This window comes from Myzus persicae, unplaced genomic scaffold, assembly GCF_001856785.1.
Source record: "Myzus persicae strain clone G006 unplaced genomic scaffold, MPER_G0061.0, whole genome shotgun sequence".
NCBI lineage: Eukaryota > Metazoa > Arthropoda > Insecta > Hemiptera > Aphididae > Myzus > Myzus persicae.
The window spans coordinates 445,379-467,473 of record NW_019101213.1 but is presented as its reverse complement, the minus strand read 5'-3'; the positions used below and the strand labels follow the sequence as shown (position 1 = coordinate 467,473).

The 22,095-nt window shown below is 35.0% G+C and overlaps 1 protein-coding gene across 2 annotated transcripts; it reads right to left on the bottom strand.

Annotated features, from left to right (window-relative positions):
- Positions 1–5,855: 5,855 nt before the first annotated feature.
- On the bottom strand, positions 5,856–21,008 carry LOC111028222 (protein gooseberry-like). 2 transcript variants are annotated; one of them, XM_022306779.1, is made up of 7 exons: positions 20,686–21,008; positions 20,082–20,395; positions 18,304–18,415; positions 13,139–13,310; positions 11,032–11,282; positions 9,343–9,634; positions 5,856–6,491 (listed from the first exon to the last, which is right to left on the bottom strand). In XM_022306779.1, exons 1-7 carry the CDS (start codon positions 20,738–20,740, stop codon positions 6,353–6,355), a joined length of 1,335 nt encoding a protein of 444 aa, XP_022162471.1. In that variant the 5' UTR covers positions 20,741–21,008; the 3' UTR covers positions 5,856–6,352. The 2 variants fall into 2 exon arrangements, with proteins under 2 accessions (XP_022162471.1, XP_022162472.1); XM_022306780.1 differs by having other exon boundaries at positions 18,304–18,412.
- Between the last annotated feature and the right edge of the window lie 1,087 nt (positions 21,009–22,095).

Below are 22,095 nucleotides of genomic sequence, written 5' to 3'. Positions count from 1 at the left end.
GCAATATTACATAATCTTATATTATCCTTATTAGTATATCGACAAATTCGATGAAATTTATCAATTTTAATTTATAACTGTTATTTTTATATGCTTAGATCATCTGCTAATCATTGAGTTTCTTTTTCCCAACACATAATATATTACATTATATATAGCACCCATATTAAAGTTATATAGTTGAAATTTCAAAATAGGACTTGCAATATACTATGGGTGGGAATTCGGTTGACATTTTTTCGTGGTGTGATAGTTGGAGAAGGGTTAGGGAATATTGAAAATAAAATTACACCCCCCCCCCCCCCCCCATAATAGACTAATGAACTACTTATATACATGCATTAGTGGACACCTCGAGTGGAACCGATAATATAATAATATAAAATATCAAGTCCTGGGTAGGGTGGGATGGGGGTGGAATAAAATGCACAATCCAACGCCAGTTTTTTAGATTTCTCAAAATATTATATTGGCGCTGCAGGCACCCAGTGACCTGTTGCACAGGAATTTTTTAAAGTTTTTTTCTCATACGCATATCGCATATATACATATAAATATTTGTATATATATATATATATGTTATATTATTCTTTTTTTCTTCAGTAAATCCCGCAGTAAACCGCGGCCGTTGTGGGTGTCCGGGTGACACATATGGCGGACGACCATTGTGTGCGAACAAAAAAAAAAAAACAAGAAAGAAGAAATACGTTTTTTAATACAAATAATTTTACAAAGCGGCATGTGGTTTTTTTTTTGTTTAACACTCCGACCGCATTAACATCGCGCGCGCACGCACAACAAAGGCTACTTACATCACTTCGAAGGCTTATTATATATATTATTTTCTCCCTTTTTTTTCCATAAACCCATAAATTCATCAAAGTTGACGTCTGAACGTTCGGCAACAACACTGCAGCAGCAGTGTATGCTCGTAATGTATACACTGTGTGTTGTTATAATACCTATAGCTACATACGTTTCGTTGTACATAATAACTAATAACTAATAATAATAATAATAATAATAACACGGACGCTATTTCCCGCGCGCCCGCGATCGAGTTGACCGTCGCTCGACGTGTGTGCACGGGGTGGGCTGACTTGAAAAACAAAAAAAAAAAACAACAAAAAGTCGTTACGGCCGGAATCGATTACGCCGCTCGGAAACAATAAAAATCGTCGGCGGGCACTGTACATATACAGACGGCGGAACAATATTGTGTGCTCAGTCAAACACGTCATATGTTGAGAAGAGGGTAGGGGGCAATAGGGGGGTTTTTTTAAGACAATATACGAACAGCAAAATATTGTATTAAATTATGTATAACACTAGGTATGAGGGGAGATACGCATGTCAACCCGTTTCCGAAAACGAAGCAGCGGTGTAACAGACATTGGGCTGCGTACGTGCGGATCGACGTACAACTGTGTATCGTTGGAAAACGGGTTCAAAAAAATAACAAACAAACAAAGTTTCCACCCCCTCGTCGTTTTGTAGTCACCGTGGACGCGATTTCACGCGCTCGCGTATGGTACGGTGCACTGCCGGTATATAATAAACAGCGGACAACGTGATGGGTGGTAGGACTGCTGCTATAGCTGCAACACCGTCATCCCGATAAGTGTGTATTTTTACCGAAAATTGTTTGATCCTTCCGCGATGGTATTTATCCAGAGGTCAAATTATGGTGATGGGAGGTGCAATTGTGGACTCAGCCCCCCTCCCCCCGCCTGTTACTGACTGAGCTTGAAAAGCTGTCATCCGTATCAATTTCTTCAAAAAGTATGCTGGTACAATTGTGTAACCTATAGAACGCCTCGAATTAAAAATTATTATCCATTTTATAATTTTAGCTACGAATAAATGGTTACTTATTAAATGAAATTATTACTATACTAGAGTACCCGATTAAATTTGTTTTGTCATTCCACATTATATTATGTTGGATTATGCGTTTTATTATATTTAATAAAATAATATATATTTGTTATTATATTTTATGTGTAGGCATTAATTAAACTAATATATTATATAACATACATGGTGATGCAACTATGCAAGTTCTAAGTTCTAAATAAAATATCTCTAATGCAACTTTTATGTTTATCAACATTGTTTTATTTTAATAATATACTTTAATTTAATACTCATATTATATGATTTTATATTTTGCTATGTGATCATCACAGAATTTAACTTCTGGAGAAGCACGTAACAAAAATGAGAAATTTGCATGTACATAATAAGTAAATTAATGATACCGGTTACTAATTTAGTGATTATAAGTACTCAGTAACATGAACACAAAGAACCTTACCTTCACCATCGGTTGATACAAAGTAATAAAAAACAAATTTGTAATTAATCCGAATTAAATACTGTTCATTAAGTGGAACATTACACGGAACGCTCAAAATGATATAAATGCATACATATATCTTGATATAAAACTGTTGCAGTACCGCATTTGTCATATTTTTGTGTCAGTTTATTCTCATTTTTTACCAAAATAACGCAACCTTCCGTGGAAAAGATGTTCCTCCTACGTATATTATGAACTACTTAAAGTTACTGCTTATCTATACTCCGGATTGGACGAAAAATGTATCTTTCAGTAAAAAGGATATTGTAATATTTTTTAAATCGGCTAAGGTTTTTGCTTGCGGGCTTACGCACCCATAAACGAGGAATTCTTCTAGGTTACCCTCACAGGTGCTAACCTATTTTGACTGAACGGATTTTTAACCACATACAAACTGCTGCAAGCGCCTATATGTATAATTACAGAAAACCAAATCTAAGTGGTCGACGGTATTCGGGCTACATTTTATCTTTATATGCTTCGTAAACAATATTTGTTTTTATATTACATACTACCGGGCTATCAAGTCATAATTATAAATTATATTTTATTTTAAACGGTATCAGAAATAATTGTTACACTATTGACGTACCTAACAATTTCACTGAGCATAAATTAATTTAATTTTAATAAAACACAATGTTATTTTTAACAGTATATTAAATACTTCATGTAGTGCTGAATAACCGATAAAAAGTTCACAAAAAGTAATATTATGAATACTGAGATGTCATACATAAAAACTTTTTTGAATGGAAAGATTAGATGGAATTTGCAGTTTGAGTTATAGTTTCTGAATGTCAACATTTATTGTAGATAACAATTAATCTGTGAAGAAAATATTCCAACGTCACAAATATTTATAACTTATAGTAAGTGTAAAAATAAAATCTACGAATTTGGTAAATACAATATATATTATATGTATATATAAATGTTTGCAGCTCTCTAATTACCGGGTTAACCTTGTAATAAACTTACATTATTAGTTTAGTTAGTTCCCACGAGAAACTTATACATATTCACTTAATACCATAGAGGCCTATAACTGTTTCCTTTTTTGAAAGAATATTCATTTTTGTGATCCAAAAGCAAGACATAAATATAGTTATTTTGTAGGCACATCTGAGTTGCTTAACTAGGTACCAGAAACAGCTATCACACGATTGAGAATAAAACACATTTTTTAAGAAACGATTGAGAAAATTTGTCGGCATATCAAAGGATATAGAAATACAAAAGAAAACCTTCATGATTGAGCAAAAAAAATTTGCAATGTCGCCATTTACCACAATTTTGAACTACATTATGTACAAAAAATATTAATTTAAATAATTACAATAATACGTTCTATGTGTATAAATATACATACACTGCTACACCTATAGGCTATATTATAAAGGTATTATATATATATATATGTGAACGTATGCGTATATTATACGCTGGTATAGTGATTTTCCATACAGAATATTCCTCAAGGAATGTTTCGGTAAAAATGGAATATTCCGAAAAAAAAGTTAATATATACGAATACGACAAACATTAAAAATCTAATTACTGACATATTTTAAGTGAACCTTGAATTAGACTTAGTATTATAATATTATATTGTACGTGGATAAGTAATTTTTTTTAAATCACCAAAAAAATCTTCATAATATGTTATCCTTTATTATTTTTTCGAAAAAAAAAACAATTGTTCGGCTACTTATAAGTTAAACTATAAATATTGAAACATAATAATATTACAAGAAGGCAGAAAAGTATATATTTATGTATTTGTGATTTAGAAATTAAAATGTTTCCTATAAGCTGCAGCAGTGCTGGGAATATTCCATGGAATTTCCAGTTCAAATTTCTCGAGGAGTAGCATTTTTTCAATTTTACAAGCTATGAAATTTTGTTCGTGACCAATAATTATGATGATCGTCCATAATAATATTTATTGTATAATCTAACAGCAGTTCAGGTCCAACTCTTCTCACCGTTGCCTTTGTTTTACGGCCTATATTCTTCGATCTTTACTTTGATCTAATGATCTATAACAGGGATGAAAAACTGGTGGCCCGTGGCCCGCATATGGCCAGCTAGCATTTTTTATAATTTTTCAATTTTATGAGCAAAATAAATGCTAATTAAAATATATATTTTGAATGACCCCACCTTTTTTTTTCTTTCAATGTTCTGGCCCGCTAGATTTTAACCGTCGAGAAATCGGCACTCTAGTAACTTTGAGTGGCCCGTCCCTGATCTATAATATTCATATTTATATCGAACAAAATAATACACTAATATCGTATATTATATTATAACACCTGCAAATCCGCATGCAGAGTTTAAACACAACAATACCCATGTATGATATTCAACTACGTCCGACCATATAATATTATTATTTATTATATTATTGTATTATATAATATTTTATTATATTATATCATTATAAATAATACAAATCACGAATCGCCATGCGCACGTTTCACGGGCGATTAAACCAAACGTCATCACATCGTGTCGTCCGGCCACACGCTTCACTCGAGTTTATCGCTGACACAATTATATGTCATTATTTGTCGGTACAACAATACGTCATAAATACATCGGCAGTCACTTTTCGGACTGTCCCTCACATTTATGCGCATACCTACGACTGTTGGACTGCACTTACCTTTATAGGAAGGCAATATCAAAATGTTCGAAAATGCACTCGACGTGTAACCGAAACAGGTAATTTGTCCACACCTTACTCGATCCGATCAATCTTTATACTTTGGTCATACCCTTATTTCGTACATTTATAATATTACTATGTATATTTCGAGGGAAAACAATAGATTTTGGATATTTAAAATAGAAATTATTTTTTCGACCGAAAAATGAACAGGTTAGAGACTGGTAAAGAGTGCAATATTATATTATCCTGTCATTACCTTTTCCTGTCCCGAGTGCAATTCGACGAAAACAAGTCGAACGGTAACTTACCATTCCGCAGTACGATATTAATATTATAATAGTATCGCCAACCACCGCACGCCGCACGCGAACGTCGTCATCCGCACACTCGAAAAAGTAAAAGCATCAGCTGCCGAGAGACTTAAATAACGGACGACGACTACTAGGTATACGTGTCATTGTAGTATTTTCTAAGGCGAGTATAAGATTTTCGGACAGCACAACCTTTTCATAAATTGAAAAACGACTGTGGTCTTTAGGTACTCGGCAGCTCTGTACAACACGCGTCATCGGCCGGACGAGGAGGACCCGTCGACGGCACAACAATACTTTGCCGTTCGAGCGGTCAGTTTCGATCGTCGTCTTTGTAATAGTACTTATAATATTATGTACGGCGACAACAATACGCACTACTACACACTGCGCAATAAAGGAACGAAAACGTAAATGTATTATAAACACGTATCGACGACGATTTTATTAGTATATATAATGTACATGATATAATAATATATAATATAATAAAATACTCGAAATATAATCTTACATATACTATTATATATTGTATGAAAATAATGTACAATGTTTTTTTCAAGAACTTATCTCTAACTCTTTATAACTAAATAATAGTATGCACATTATGCACCTTTTTAAGAAAAAGAAGACATCTTTAGTGTAAAATTATAATTTAATATAGTACAATTTATAATTATAGGTACGCGTTATAAGTTTTACTTTACCGTTAGAATTTAGTTTTGTATACTTACAATAAAATAATAATGATAATATTTTCTAATTATAATAAAAATAATAATAATAATAATAATGATAATAGTTTAATAATATACAAATTACATAATTCAATATTGATATATTATAATAAAATGAAAATATGTTCGGGCATAGTTTATATTGCTGCGGATCGGATGCGCCGAGAGAAAACACTGCAGTAACAATACAATTGCAGTAAGGTCAGAGGAAGGGAAAGGGGACGAGTTTGAAAACGTAAAATCATAATCGACATCATCTTCGCATTTAATGCACCCTGCCACACATGGCGTCCATTTGGGACAGTTGACCGAAGTACGGATATCCGGACTTGGCTTCGCTAGCCGAGTGTGGTGGAGCCAAATTGGAACCAGACCCGTATATGGTGTTGCCGCCGGCGAAGAACCTGCGAAAAAAAACATGAAATTACATGTCTGAAATCTAGAGCACGAGGTCGAAGTGTGATCAAAAGGTTAATAGTAATAATTTATAGTCATTTATTATAAAAATACAAGATTTTGCACTCAAATGTACCGAAAACCCAACTCCTTTAAAAGTCCTAATACTCGAAACCTCGTACGTAAGTACCTACGCACATCAAATCTGAGTTCAGAAGTACCCACCAAGTACCTATTTTTAGTTAAGCAATAACTTATTATAATTTATTTATATAGGTAGTGAATTGGTATTTAATGTTTATAAATTTAAAGTTATGTAGTGCACTCCCGAGGCTAATTTTGATATTTTAATTTTTTTTTAACTGTGTAAAATTATACAAATTTAAAATCCTCATAACTTCTTTAAAAATGTAAATGTCAAGAAAACGTATATGAAAGATGTATAATTGTTACAGTCACCATTACATTAAAATTAAAGACGCAAGTGGCTCCCACCGCAGATCACAAAATATTTGTTATACTGTACGTTTGTAAATTATAAGACGGAGAGAAGTAGTCAATAAACAACACATGTCGGGTGTAATGTCTTATTTATGAGATCATGACAGTGGTTATAGTATTTTATTAATGACTTTATTTTTTTATGCAAAGGATAATAATGTGTTACACATTTTCAGTAAAATAAACGATTCATTATCCAAACCGAACTATTAGAACGGGAATTTTATAAGTACCAACCTAATAATAGAAAAAAAATACACTAAGTCCGGTATATTGTAATACAATTTTATTAGTCAATACATCGCGTATGACCTGGCCAGGACTACTTTACATTAGTAATAAAGGGGTTATCAACAACCAAATGTTGATTTAAATTTTTCATTCTGAGCACCCAAATTCATCCAAAATCTAAAAATCTTATTATTTCACGGAGGGAAACCCCTAGTCGATAATATTATCGAGAGCGCCACCAGAGTCGTCGTCGCGAGTTTCTGCAGATCGTACTATTCACATACGATATAGGTAAATATATTATAACAATTGTTTTGATATCAGCCGCACACGCTCGGAATTCGACGAGAAACCATTATTTTCTCAGTGGAGGTAAAAAAAAAAAACAGAATTCGGAAAATCGACGCTCGTCGCTGCACAACATAATACTATTATATTATATTATATTATATTATACACGCAGGTAGGTATTATACGATATAATATAATATTATATTCTCGACAACTGCATCGCCGCCGCACAGCGTAATGAATGCGAACCGGAGGGCTTCTGAAGAGATAATTTTTATTTTTTCGTTCTAATGAATTACATACATATAGGTATATGCGCGCGCGGTGGTCATTATTATTATTCCATCGCTCGGCGATGAGCACACGCGTGTATATTATATATATATATATATAATAATATAATATAGTCGATTTGTAAAAGTCACCGGTTACCCGCGAGACTGCCCGGGCAACAGACCGACTGCCGCAGCATGGGTGGTAATACACACGGAATCTAATGACAAGTGCTTTTCAACTGACCGATCGAAATGAGGGGAAATATTATGTTTAGTATAAACCTACGCTGCGATGTACGCGAGTTGCAGTACTTATATCTACACGTGGTAAAGAGAGAAAAAAATGTCATTATCTTGATTTATCGGCTTTAATCCATTTCATACGCGGCGGCGGTCCGTAATTTCTCCGGCAAACCATATTAATTTCTGACCATAACTCACGAGTGGTGGCGGCGACGGCAGTGGCGGCGGCGGCGGCAGAGGTGGTAGTAGAGGTGGTTAAAAAGAGTAGTAATAGTAATAAGGGGAAAAAACGAAACAAATCACGTGTAATCTAATTAGAAATTGTTTTATTTAAGTTTAATAATGTAGTGACGCCGCCGCCGACACGGCAGCCGACGATAATTGTTTTCGTCCCTTGTTGTAAGCACCGTAATATTATATCATTATACAAGTCAAAACACAGCTCAAGTCTGATTAGATATTTTACTCGGTATATAATTATATTATAGTGCTGAAGACACATAATATGAATGCATGCTGTCTCACTTTATATGTCCCAACCATAATCATTTCTATTTATCAGTGGCGGATCGTCAGGTGAGGCTTCAACTCCACAGAGGGAAGGAAAAAAAATGTAAATCCTTATTGTCTTAACATTTCTTTGAATTCGATCAATATTATAGGCACTGACGAATTGCAGTTAATTGTCTATAACTATTTGCATTGTTGGTACAATATTTGATTAATCAAATAAATCCCGAAAATTATAGATACGTGCAGATAAGACAACAACTGTAACGCCTCAAAATACGAGGGAGGGAAGGCAGTAAGAAAATACGTAATAATAACATGAGGCAGAAGAAAATATGATGCCTCACAGCCCACCCATAGGTATAGGTACGATAATAAATTTGTGGATTAGTTATAGTAATTAGTAAATACGAAGAAAATTGGCGTATAGCTGTAATTAGATAAGAATTTATCAAGTCGATTTCTGTGTGGTATGAACATTACAAGAATGTGTTTTGTAGTTACGATCAGAAGGAAGTACATAATGTTATGGAGAAACAGAGTATTCCTAGTGTTTGTAATGTTTGCTCACCACTGTATACCTAAAAATCAACGATCCACCACTGGAGAAATGTTTACAATATAAATGTATAGTTATTACCTAGTCATTATTATTACGTAATAATAATGACACAAAATCTATCAGATATGCTCGACATAATAACTCAGTACTGCTGCAGGTACAATAAAATATAAGACAATTTTTTTTCTCTGGTTTCGTATTGATAATATATATATATAGGTAACGAAGATGTTGTTAAGTACTCACGAGTAATTGTCTGGGCTCCAAGTAGCTGCGGCTGTCACGTCCTTGTTGGACTTTGTCCATCCCAACGAATGATGGTCGACCGCCGATCCCTGCGGTGAATACGAAGCGCCACCGTTGTTGTTGTTGTTGTTGTTGTTGTTGTTGTTGTTGTGCTGGTGGTGCGCGTGGTGCGGGTGGTGGTACATGGCGTCGGCGGACGTGCCGCCGTTCACGCCACTGCCAGGCCCGTAGTTGCAGGACGTCGCAGGATAGTATCCAGTGGCGGCGGCTGGCCACGTGCCGTGGGAAGTCCCTGCGGAAGCAAAAATGATGGGAAAAATCAGCGGGGTGAAAAAACTGCGGCGATGGGGGTAGTTGTGTGCGTAAAATGGCCGGGGCGCACTCGGCGCGGGGTCGGACGTTGATGGCATATTATATAATATAGCGCGTTATATAGGTGACGATGACTAGGGGAGCGTAAAAATGGCATCGTCGTTGCCCTAAATATTTAATATATGCATGTGTAAATATAACGCTTTTTCTCATCCCCCTCTCACCCCCTATAACACATATTATATTTCTACATAATATTTCATACGATGTACGGACGCAATGATGGCCGCTCATCGCTCATATTACATTTTATCGTCATAATATGTTATTATTGTTCATTGTCGCCGTCGTGTGTTTGCGCGCGCCGCGAGAGGAATTTATATAATATTATATTATATTCGCTCGCACAATGAAATAGCACGCGTAGGTACCCACGCAATTTCGTTTACGGAATTAAATGAGAAATAAAAATCGCACTCCTCACGATGAGCGTCCCCGCGTGTGTGCTTATATTATAATACCTACCTATATATAAATGTGTATACGTGCCCGGACGGTTTCGTATAATTTCCGGCCCGGTTCGTGTTCGGTCGTACTATGTATAATGTATATATATATACGTATATGAGTACTATGATCGCGAGTTCACCTCTCGCGCTGGCCCGAGCACGGTTATTATTACGGCGGCGGCGGTACAAGTCGAAATTACGGCCAAACTTCAAAGAGTGTATAAAATGTATAATATTATACCCATTAAAACATTACCGCGGTGTGTATTAATCGTCGCGCACCGTGTAATTTCCGTGATGGCCGCTCGCGCCCGCGCAGTATATTAACGTATGTATATATAATATATAATACCTATACACTAGCGTCATATTATTCCCAAGCGTGTGTGTGTGTGCGCTTGGCGTATTGGGCTCAAACAAATTGTTGCTCTATTAAAATGAACTAAATGTGCACTTGATAGTGCAGTTATATGCACCTCTGCAGCGAGGCTTTATGCGAAATTGTGCACGTGTTATATTTGTTTGCTATAGTTCTTCGATATGCGCGGCGCGAGTTCTCACAGAAAAAAATGAGTGAGATTTACTTTAAATTTATAGGTAAGTGTACTAAGAGATATTTTGACATGGCCATCTGCAGCAATGAATAGAATCTTATATCAATGAGTCTTAATCTTTTAACAGCTGATATACATTTATGCATTAAAAACGTTTGATGTATCGGTCGAAAGGGAAGTGAATTAATTTATGTACCTTGCCTGATCTAATAGAAAAAAAATCATGAAAACTCTCAAAAGCAACAATTATGTCGTAGAACCCTTGATATGATACCACCGAAGGGAAAGTATAAAATAGCCGTAGGTGTGCTTACCTTGGGGAGAATTGAAGTTTGACGCGGCGGCGGACGAGTGATGATCGTGACCGCCATACTGGCCGTGAGCTCCGTGTTGGCCACCGGTCGGGGACTGGAACGAGCCGGCCGAGAGGCTGACGACCGCCGCTGCCGGGTTGAACGCTGCCGCAGCCGCGGCGTTCATGTGTTGGTGCGTGCCCATCTGCTTTCTGAGGCGAGCCCGGCGATTGCTGAACCACACTTGCACTCTGGCCTCGGTGAGTTTGGTTCTGGAAACAAAACAGAACCGCGGTTAGTACCAATACACAAACTGTATGAGATTATGTTGTGTAAAGAAATATTTATTCAATGTTCGTCCATCATCACGTCGTATTACAGCTGGGAAGTCATAGCATATTATAGAGCATATATAAGTTATAAGAATTGTTCATTACATAGAACTCATAAATTGTAACGTTGACCAGAATTTAAATTCTATACCATATAGTTCGTTGAATAACCAACCCCCAAGTCTTTAACATTTTTCAAATATTTCAAAGAGGCGTTATACGGATATAATATGAGTTCAAAAAATACAAAATGTTGGAACGTGTGTACGCAGCAGTTCAGGAAGACGATTCGGTCGGAATTTCACAACGTATATATAGTCACCGTCTAAGTTAGGCATGCACGTTACTGACCTCCTCTCGTCTGCAGAATGATATGTCCGAACGACGTATGCGTAATAATAATTACCACTATAGGTAAGTAATGAAAACAAAAAAAAAACCATAATCAGCGACACGTTTCTCGACACCGGAAAAACACGACATGGATATTATTCTTATGACGTGTGTCTGTCTGTCTGCGAAATTGCAGTTTGAAAGTTTCCACGAACCCCGAAAACCCTGTAAAGACCTCAGTCGCACGCCGTGACCTCTGTGTCGTAGTTGCTGTCGTCGTATTATACAGGCGGCAGAGTATATTATACAGAATGCGGATCGTGAGATAGTCGCGGTGGCGGCGGCAGTTATGATATTCACTTTCACTGAGTCGCGTCAACCGGCAATTACCACCGCGCACACACATTTTATATGCATGTATACGTGCCTAATAGATACCCTCCCGAATATCGTTTCGATGAATCACCATTACGCCCCTTATTCGGTTTGTTTTATTACGTGCCCCTTTCCTTCGTGTGTTTAAAATAATACAGGGTTATGAGAGGTATAAGATGTGATGTATGATGAATGATGCCGTGATGTTAGCACCAAGAACTTTGCAGGATTCCCCTCTCCGACACTATTTTATTAATATCATTCACTCCTATTTTTATGTCTAAGATTTGAACGCATTAATATTTGGTTGATGGATTGTTAGAATATGATTTTAAGTTAGATGTATTGATAGACCCCCAAAGTTGAATGCCATAATAGCAGGGGTACGACATTCTCACAAATCTTCATGCTATTTAAAAAAAGTGGGGACGTGGCCTTGAACTCATGGGCACTACCATTTTGTTATTTATGAGATTCAGCCGACGGCTCATATCATATATTTCAATAATTGATAGTTGAAACATGATACCATTATGATAACACAGAGAAGATAATAAATTATATGTATTCACAGATATATATGTTTATATATCTGTGTATGTATTAAAAGTACGTAAGCAAGCAACAACCGTTAATTGTAAAAAAAACGTTCATAACAACACTCCTAAACCACCAGGTAATCATTTACAACATCAACACTAAACCCCTAGAGATCGTCCACAAGGCAGAGTGTCGCTTCTATATTGTTCTGTGATAATAGTTCATTAAAACACGAATGAACTATGTCTAAAGACAGCAAAGTCTTAATTTATAAACGTCGAATTGTTTGGACTACTATTCCGTATCAGATTATGAAACTTGAAAAGATATATACAGCAGGTCACCATTTTCTAACAAAATATTCATACCAACATGATAATTGCTCCTCTTTCAAACATAAGTGGTAATTCACCAGCGCCAATAATGATTGAAAAGCGTTAGAAGCGCCTTATAACCTCATCGCCAGGACAAAAAATCCGTACTTTTGTGTTCATAATTCAAAATAAAATGACATGACTTGTCTATAATGTTTATAAAAAATATCTTACTTTTGGGCCAGCTCTTCTCTGGTGTACACATCAGGGTACTGGGACTTGTGGAATGCGCGCTCCAAGTCTTCGAGTTGCTCGCCGGTGAACGTGGTTCTGCTCCGGCGCTGTTTGCGTTTCAAGTGGAAACCAGGTTCCGATTCAGTGTCAGAGTCGTCAGCGCTGCTCGGACCTTTGAACAGAACCGAAAAAGACGAGTTTAAATGACCGTACACACATCATGACATTCGCGAGCCTTCAATTTATTATAATAAGTTCATATTGTTATAGAGTTGTGTATAATAAAATTGCAGTTATATTATTTATCTTATAAAACTTAATTTTTCGCACAAATGATATTATGTACTTTCAATATTTCTGGCGCTTATAGTCGCATATAATATAGCACGTAACATTTGGTACACCATATGGTATACTGCAGGGTGGCTTGTGGTGTTGTTCCGGGAAATATCGTCAGGTCACCTTGTATACGTATATATTGTGTGTAATAAATTAGGTACTTATAATTGTCACAGAATTGTCTATACTAAATCGTCTAAATCTGAAGAATTTCCTACCGGCTACGAACAACTGTGAGCTACTTGCAAATTTCTATCATGCTGATATGTGCATTTACCTAATATTATATTGTATGCACGAATAAGCCACGCGGGACCGAATATACTTTATACATATAATATATATTATATATTATTTTATCGCCTGACCGTGCGTAGACATACAACTCATATTATATATAATATATAATATATAATATATAGGTGCATACTTATTATTTATGTTTTATTATTGTTATACGTGCACATGCGCCCATTACGAATATAACGAACGATCGCCATAAATCCTATGATATACACATATACTACCCGTACGGACGTGATATTATCATAATATTCCATATGTTTTGTATTATATTATGTACTAGGTAGGTAGGTACATACTAGAAATCCCCATAGTAATATATTATAATATGCGATATGCAAATGTTAATAAGCCCGCGAGTTGATTGATTTCACGTCTCGCTGTTTGACAGTGTTAACAAATACTGTACGTTCAATCACTCGTCGCCAGCAGTGTATTATAATAATTATTATATTATTATTGTTACCGATATACCTACCTACCTACCTACCTATATTCCCTCATTTGGAACGGTCGCGAGCGTCCGGGAAATCATTTAACTTCATCTAACACGCTCCGGGCACAAAACTATACGGTCGTCGAGTGTTCGTCGAGTTGGTACACGCATGATAACCAGTGTGTGTGTGTGAGTGTGTGTGTATGTCGGGTATCTTCTCTTTTACCCGTTTTCGAGTAATTACCCAACCCCAAGCCGAGTCCGGTTCCGCGTCTTATCTACGAGAACGATTTACATAATAACCAATGTCGAGTATACCGGCCCATACCACCTATATATGTTATAATAATATTGTAATACTAAATACTAATGGCGATAAAAATAAAAAAAAATCGAAAAAATCTCAACCACCGAATCTATTATTAAAGATGATACCGCCAAGTGTTGGGCGGCCCGGAATCGTCGAAATCGTAAATGTGCGTGTGATGTGTATATAATATTGTCGGGTCGGCAATAAAACCACTGAGACTCAGATATGATGTAGCAATTGCAGCGTATATATTATTATTATTAGCTGGTATATTATTATTAGGTAAGTATATACACGCGCGCGCCGCCGCCACAAAACGACTGCCGAGTACAAATCGTATTACGACGACTGTAACATTAATATAAACCGCGATATGTGCATAAAGTTGGCGACCGAGGGTTTCGATTGATTTATTCCGATTTAGACCGGTTGGCAGATATTATTAGTCCGAATGTATTGAATGGTGGAATTGACACTTTTCACTTGAAGGGAGCTTTATAACCTTACCGCCTGCATTTTGGCCCCTGCTGAAATATGTGTAGCCATATTATACAGGTAAAGTAAATAAATAAATATTAAATGATGATAATAATATGTTTTTTTCAATGTTATAAATTCTTATTAACATCGTAAAGCTTGTTGTATAAAAAAGGACTAAATCTTCTCCGGACGACTTAATCCCCTCTCCCCCCTATATCCCCCTATATAATATATATATATATATATATACATATAAATCGAAAATCTAAATTCACTAGTGTTTTCCTGCACTGAATAATATTATTAATTCGTGAAATCGTATACCATCATCCTTGTTTGACACCGTTATAACACAGTTGACGCACACGCGAAAACATTAACGCTAGTGTATCTGCAGCAGCACATAGCTGCTTATTAACACTACAAAAAAGTAGTCTTAAATTACTTCTGACGATTTTATAGATAGGTACTTATTATATTATAGAGGCTCAAGTGTACAACCGAATATTCATATTTTAAACAACGTGCGGCTTAAATATCGCGTCTCGGCGGAATTATACAAAAATTACTGGTTATGTATTTGTTTTTGATATATTTTTTATTTGTTTTTTTTAAACACGTTTGAAAATAGTCAGCTTGTAATGCGCAGTCTGCATTCATTATTCTAAAAAGTCATTACTTATTTTTAATTTACGGATCACTGTCGTACAAGGGTAGGCATAACGCATATAGTTAGTCCACTGCTCCGCTCCTCTAACCTTTAAATAATTATAGGTATCTAATTAATTACTCGTTCAAAAATTGACTTTCGTGTATATCGAATACCTACTCCGAAAAATATTCTCCTTAAGCGGTTAGAAATATGAAATTAAAAATGATTGTTGTCATTCTAAAAAGTAAAAACTTAAGCATTTATATTACGATAAGAAATTGCAAAAAACGTAATGTTTTTTTATATTTATAAATAATTATTTTCGTTTTGCAATGACATAATGTCATATAAAAAAAAAATGTTTCAAAAAGTCAAAAGTTTTTTGAATTTTGAGTATAGACATTGACGAGTACACCTGCATATGAATCAACTTTTTTAATATGCGCATTCATATAAGGTCAACGGATTACATACATATATATATATTATCATTAATTAACTGTATTGTTTAGGTTCTTTATATATAATAGAGTTTATAATCGACATTGGCTACCGGTAGGTATATTAGATTATTACGATCATTATCCATGAATATAATGGCGACATGTCAATTCATACTTTGGTGATATAATTTCATTGTTGACACGTATTACAACTGAAAAATGTACTATACCCTAAAGGAATATGTAGATTTTTTTAACTTCAGTCGAAGGCGTCGCTACTGCAATTTACAGTGATAATTCATAAACGTGATACACAATCATAGATTTATTGCGGGAAAAAATTTAAAAAAAAAACTATTTACATGCAAAATGTATTATAATTTATAATATTATATTTATCCTGCAATATTATATAATATAGATGAACAAGAAATCGCGGCTCGAAAATATTACTAGCACTGTACGATAATCAGAAAAAAACGGATGTTTATAGTAGGTGTACACAGGTGCACGTATTTATTATTTATGAGGAGTGTAACGATTTAATCTTGTGGTGTATTATTTTTCAGACATTATAATATTATGTTAATAACAACAAAGCTTTTCGTTTTTATTTTTTTCAATAAAACGCTACACGTGAGAGGCACGCCTTTTATCCGAGGTGGTAAATTTTTAAATTTTTTTCACGGGCTTATCACATATGGAATGAAATAAACAACAATACCATATTATATAGTGCATTTGAATAATATGTTGTATCATCAGCAACGAATAGCAGAGTATATAATACAATAATATATACGCCGAACAGCAGTATATGAGCATCGTCTGCATCACAATCCGATAAAAGCACCAGTGTACCTATATTGGCGGCGGCGGTGGGTAGCGATTAAACTGGGCTAATAACTCGCGAGTGTGTTGGCGAGTTGACATTAAATCCAATATGTAAAATAATAATAATAATAATGTAAGGTGTGCGGGCCAGCCAGCTTTGAAGGAGAAAAATCCATTTTTAAATTACGGCGAATTAAACGGGTTTTACGTGTCGGCAAGCCTTTTACATTAGGGGACACCCCGCGGAGACGGGTTCTTCTGAAGCTGCCGATGTCCGTAGATATAAAAAAAATTATAAACGTCACGTTTACCGAAAAACTCGAGTCGTTCTCGTTCGATTTTCATTACATAATTATAATAATATCTAGCTGCAGTCGTAGCTGTATTATGATTATGATTATTATTGTTATTGGACGAATCCGAATAACGCGTTAGAATAATATTATATATAGTGATGATAATATCATGTTAAGACTTTATTAAAAAAAAAATAACTCCCAAAATTTAAAATAATATTACATACGTCATACAAGTGCGTGTATATATTATATATGTAGCACCTTATTAAGGTGTATACCTGTGCTTCGGAGGCATATGCGACAGAGTACAATATATCTCATGTATACCAATATATACCTAATAATATGTTGGAGCAGTGTATATACATATAGTGGTATAGTCGCGGCCGGTGTATTATATTATTATAATATGGTCGTAAACGCCCGTGTTCGACCACCCCGCGTATACGAGTATATAGGTGATAAATATTGTAATGCAGTGAATTTTTTTTTTGTAGAAAAGTGTTAACCAAAACCCCTGTGGTAGCAAAACCCTTGGTGGTCGCCGCCGTGCGATTCTCACACGCACTTCACGCGAGGCTTCGGACACGCCTTTCGCTATTCATAATAATAATATATTATAGCATTATGCATTATTCTTTCACCGCTTTCTTCGCCCCTTTCTCATTTTTTTCTCTCCTTTTTTTTCGTAGTCCGTTCATGACAATGGTTTTTATATCCTTTCGGCTAACGGTATTCCCTCCGGTAGCCATCAAGTAGCCAAAGCGCATATACCTACTTATGATATAACGCTGTGGTGATAGAGTTGAGACGTAACAATCGGCGAGGGTGGACGTTTAGGTAGTTTTTTTCCTTCTTCCCTTAAAACCCGTTATTTACGCATTCATCTTGTCCGCAGGTAGGTAGTAGGTACCTACTCAGCGCGCGTGTTTTGTGCGGTTTGCGGCGATATAGGTATAATATATTATAAATAGAATATAGCCATTATTTATGTATAGGTACAGATTATATACACGTATACAACAGAATACAATAATTACGCGAGCATAGATCATCATACGAGACTTACCCAAAATACCGTCGATTGAATGGTTTTTCAGCTCGTCTCTTCTACCGCCGCGCAGTAGTCGGCTGATGGAACTGATAGATGGAGCGGAGTTTTTGTCACAAATGCCATCCTGCTGGGATAATAAGAAAAATATTTATATTTTTAATACGCCTAAAAACTAATATATTCATATAGGATATAATACAAATAAAAAATCGGCTTTTCTTCATCGAGTACTAATGTGTACAGATTTTATATTAAAAAAAGAAATAATTAAGTTCCTCAAAACGTGAAAATATTAAAGTCATATCAATATTCATTATAAAAATATATAATTCCCCTATTTATTGTTACTTTTACAAGTGTTATTAAAATCTTATACATATATAATTATTATAAAATGCTACTTTAGAAAACACAGTGTATCTACCTATTATTATAAGTAATATACATAATATGGCACTATATACATATACAACTATACACAATAATACAGAGTGAAAGTTAGTTAAAGTTAATCCTTTTATATTCAAATTATGAATAGACTTAAATAGTCAAATATATGCTAACTAAAGACTCAGATAAAGACTATTACGTCATATAGCAACCTGCAGGTACTACCTATACACTACTTCTGGTATTTAAAATTTTTTTAAATCTATACCTATTAAAATATATTCTTTTTTTAATCTGAAATCTCAGTTATATTGCTGAATTTCATCTGATAAAATATATTATATATAAATATTCAAATGGTTGTTCTTTATTATTCATTAATTTTAAGTCATACATTATACTCGTATATATCTAATATCTCAATGTATATACTTATATTGTTTGGAATATAATATTCCAATTATTAATATGTATAGTTATATAATATCTATTATTTTCAAATAATTTAATTACTTCATATATTGACTACAAACTCGTGTACGGAGTATATAATACAAGGTACCTAATATATAATACCTATAAACGTTGACATTATTCTGATACAGTATTATTATTGCAAAGTCTCGTTGATATCTAGAGACTTTAACGGAAGTGAATACATTCTATTTAACACGTTATATGTATTTCATTCTGTAATTTTTTCTAACAAATAATTATTATTTGATAATATACGTATGCCTAAATAGGTACACAACGGGAAAACAGATCAATAATATGTACCATAAACGAACTTAAGATACCTATTATAATTTATTGAATCCTGTAATAATAACCATCCACCCACTATATACCTATACAGCCCACTATATAATATGTTTTGAAATATCGGGAAGCAAACTGTTTCTGTATCACCCCATTTGTTTTGCCTTTGCAGTAAATAATGTATATATATACAAGTTTCGAGTTATCTTAATACATATATATGTATATTATACTTATATATAAGGAAAATACATTAATATAGGTACCTATATACGTATAATTTAATAATAATAGTCTTTATATCGGTCACGTTTAAGCAAAATATTTTAAGTCCAATGCTACAATTAGGTATAGTATTTTTTAAATGAAGTGGATCCACGGAATAACATTTAAAAGTTTGTGCAATCTTAGAATAATCTAATTATAGCCTCATTTTTAAAATTGTGTTTTTGCAGGATGTTTTACGAGAACAGGGGCGATAAAAGTTGATGTGTATATTTGGAGCATTCGACAATGTTATTAGTTATGTACACTTAAATTGTATTTTAATTTGAATACAATATGTCATATTATTATATACTCTTATAGATACCACACCTTTACCTATACATAATAACATAGTCATATAAATGTAAACGCACCTTTACGAGCTTGTCGCGGATCTCCCAGCTGAACATGGCTGGGTTGGCCTTCTTGTACTCCTCGATGCGCCTCTCCACATCCGGCGTGGCCACCCTAGGCTTGCTACCACCGATCACGCCGGGCCGTATGCTTCCGGTCTCTTGGTACCGGTTGAGTATTTTCGACACACAGCCGTGCGACACCCTGAGCTGCCGAGATATGACGCACGGGCGTACACCGGCCGCAGCCATTTCGACGATCTTCAGTCTGATGTGGTTGGGAAGCGGCCGACCGTTGATGAACACGCCACCGAGCTGGTTCATGCGGCCTTGGCCTGTATTGCGCGCCAAAAAACGAAGATGTTTAGAAGACTTATAATAGGTAGGTAATATTGGTATAGGCATATTAATATATGAATGGATGCAGGGTAAAGAAATTCTGGTAATTAGCTTATAATTATACAATTATAGACAGATATACCCATCATAATATTATATTGGTATATTTGGCAAGGTGAGGGTGCTTAAATCAAGTACAGGTATATATAGAATACTAAAATTATATAAATTATAATATGTCACAAGAGTGTGGTGTGGGCCTAAAAATATTGTAATTTTTCTTTACCTTGAAATGGGTATCCGGTGAAGTAGGGAGTCATATTCAACGTGGACACGGACATCGTGAGGTTTTCCAAGTATCGTTTATTGCGTAGCGAACCAAATGAATAAATTATGAATGAATGAACGAACGAAAAACGATAACGATAAAACGAATGAACGAAAAAATAATAACCGAATGAAAAATTAAATCAAATAAAAATATGTTTACACAAATGTTTGTGTGTGTGTGTGTGTTTGTGTGTCGATAACATTTACCACTGCGCGTCGCGAATGGAACTCGCCCGATGACCGCAAAACGTACACTACCGCCCGTGTGTCGAACACTGCTCCGTCGGTCGGTGCGTCGGCGGCGGCGTGCACCGACCCGCCCGCCGTATGATCGACGCGGAAACCGGTCGGGCGGCACGCTCTCATTGGTCGACGGCGTCGCTATAATGGGCGTGTATTGCGCGCGCCGTTCCCTCAGCGTGCGATTGTTATGTGCAAACTACGCGTCATTATAATATTATTATTGTTATTAGTATTTTAATATGCAAACACGCGATTGTCTTCGAAGTTGAATATAAAAATTAAAAAATGTGTGTAGGGTCTATCATATTATAACGATTGAGTAAATCATGATAAATTGCATATACATTCAATGGTATATAATGTAATATGGGTACATAGGTACATTAAACGTGTTAAATCTATGCGTGTGGTTTGATATACCTATATTTTCTATATATAGAGCAAGACATGCCTTAAGTCTTAAATACTTTATAAACAATATAAACACTATACACCATCACATATTATACTTATTAGTTATTGTACCATTATAACATTATAATAATATCTTGTAATATTATTCGATGTATATTTCCACACTTATGTGCAGTGGCGTTCAGAGGTATTTTGAGAGCACACGCAACTAACAAAATTTACCCACCCACCCATTTTTTTATTTAAAAAAACTTTCTTTTGAACTGTTACTAACTGTTAACCTATACTTTATCTAGGTACCTATAAACATAGGCGTACCTACCCACCACGAGAGCACATGCAGTTGCACCCCTTGCTAACCTATCTGGGCGGCGGGCGCCAATGTTTATGTGTCAATGTACAATAAATAGGCTAGGTACCAGTTATTGTTCATGCCTTTTAAGTTTAAAATAAAATTTTTACTCAATATATATAACATTGATTGCTTGTCGGACTTTTTTTTCTTAAATGACTTTACGAATATTCTTTTTCTTTTTTTTATTGATCGTTACAGCTTCGGCAGCATAGGCCATTAGCTTATGAGTTTTCCGAATATTTTGTTTATATATCTAGCTTTATATATTATTTTATCTATTCGTTTTGAAATAGTTATTCAAATTTAAAACCCATAATACTAATATATTACACGCTATGTAGCCATGTAGGTATA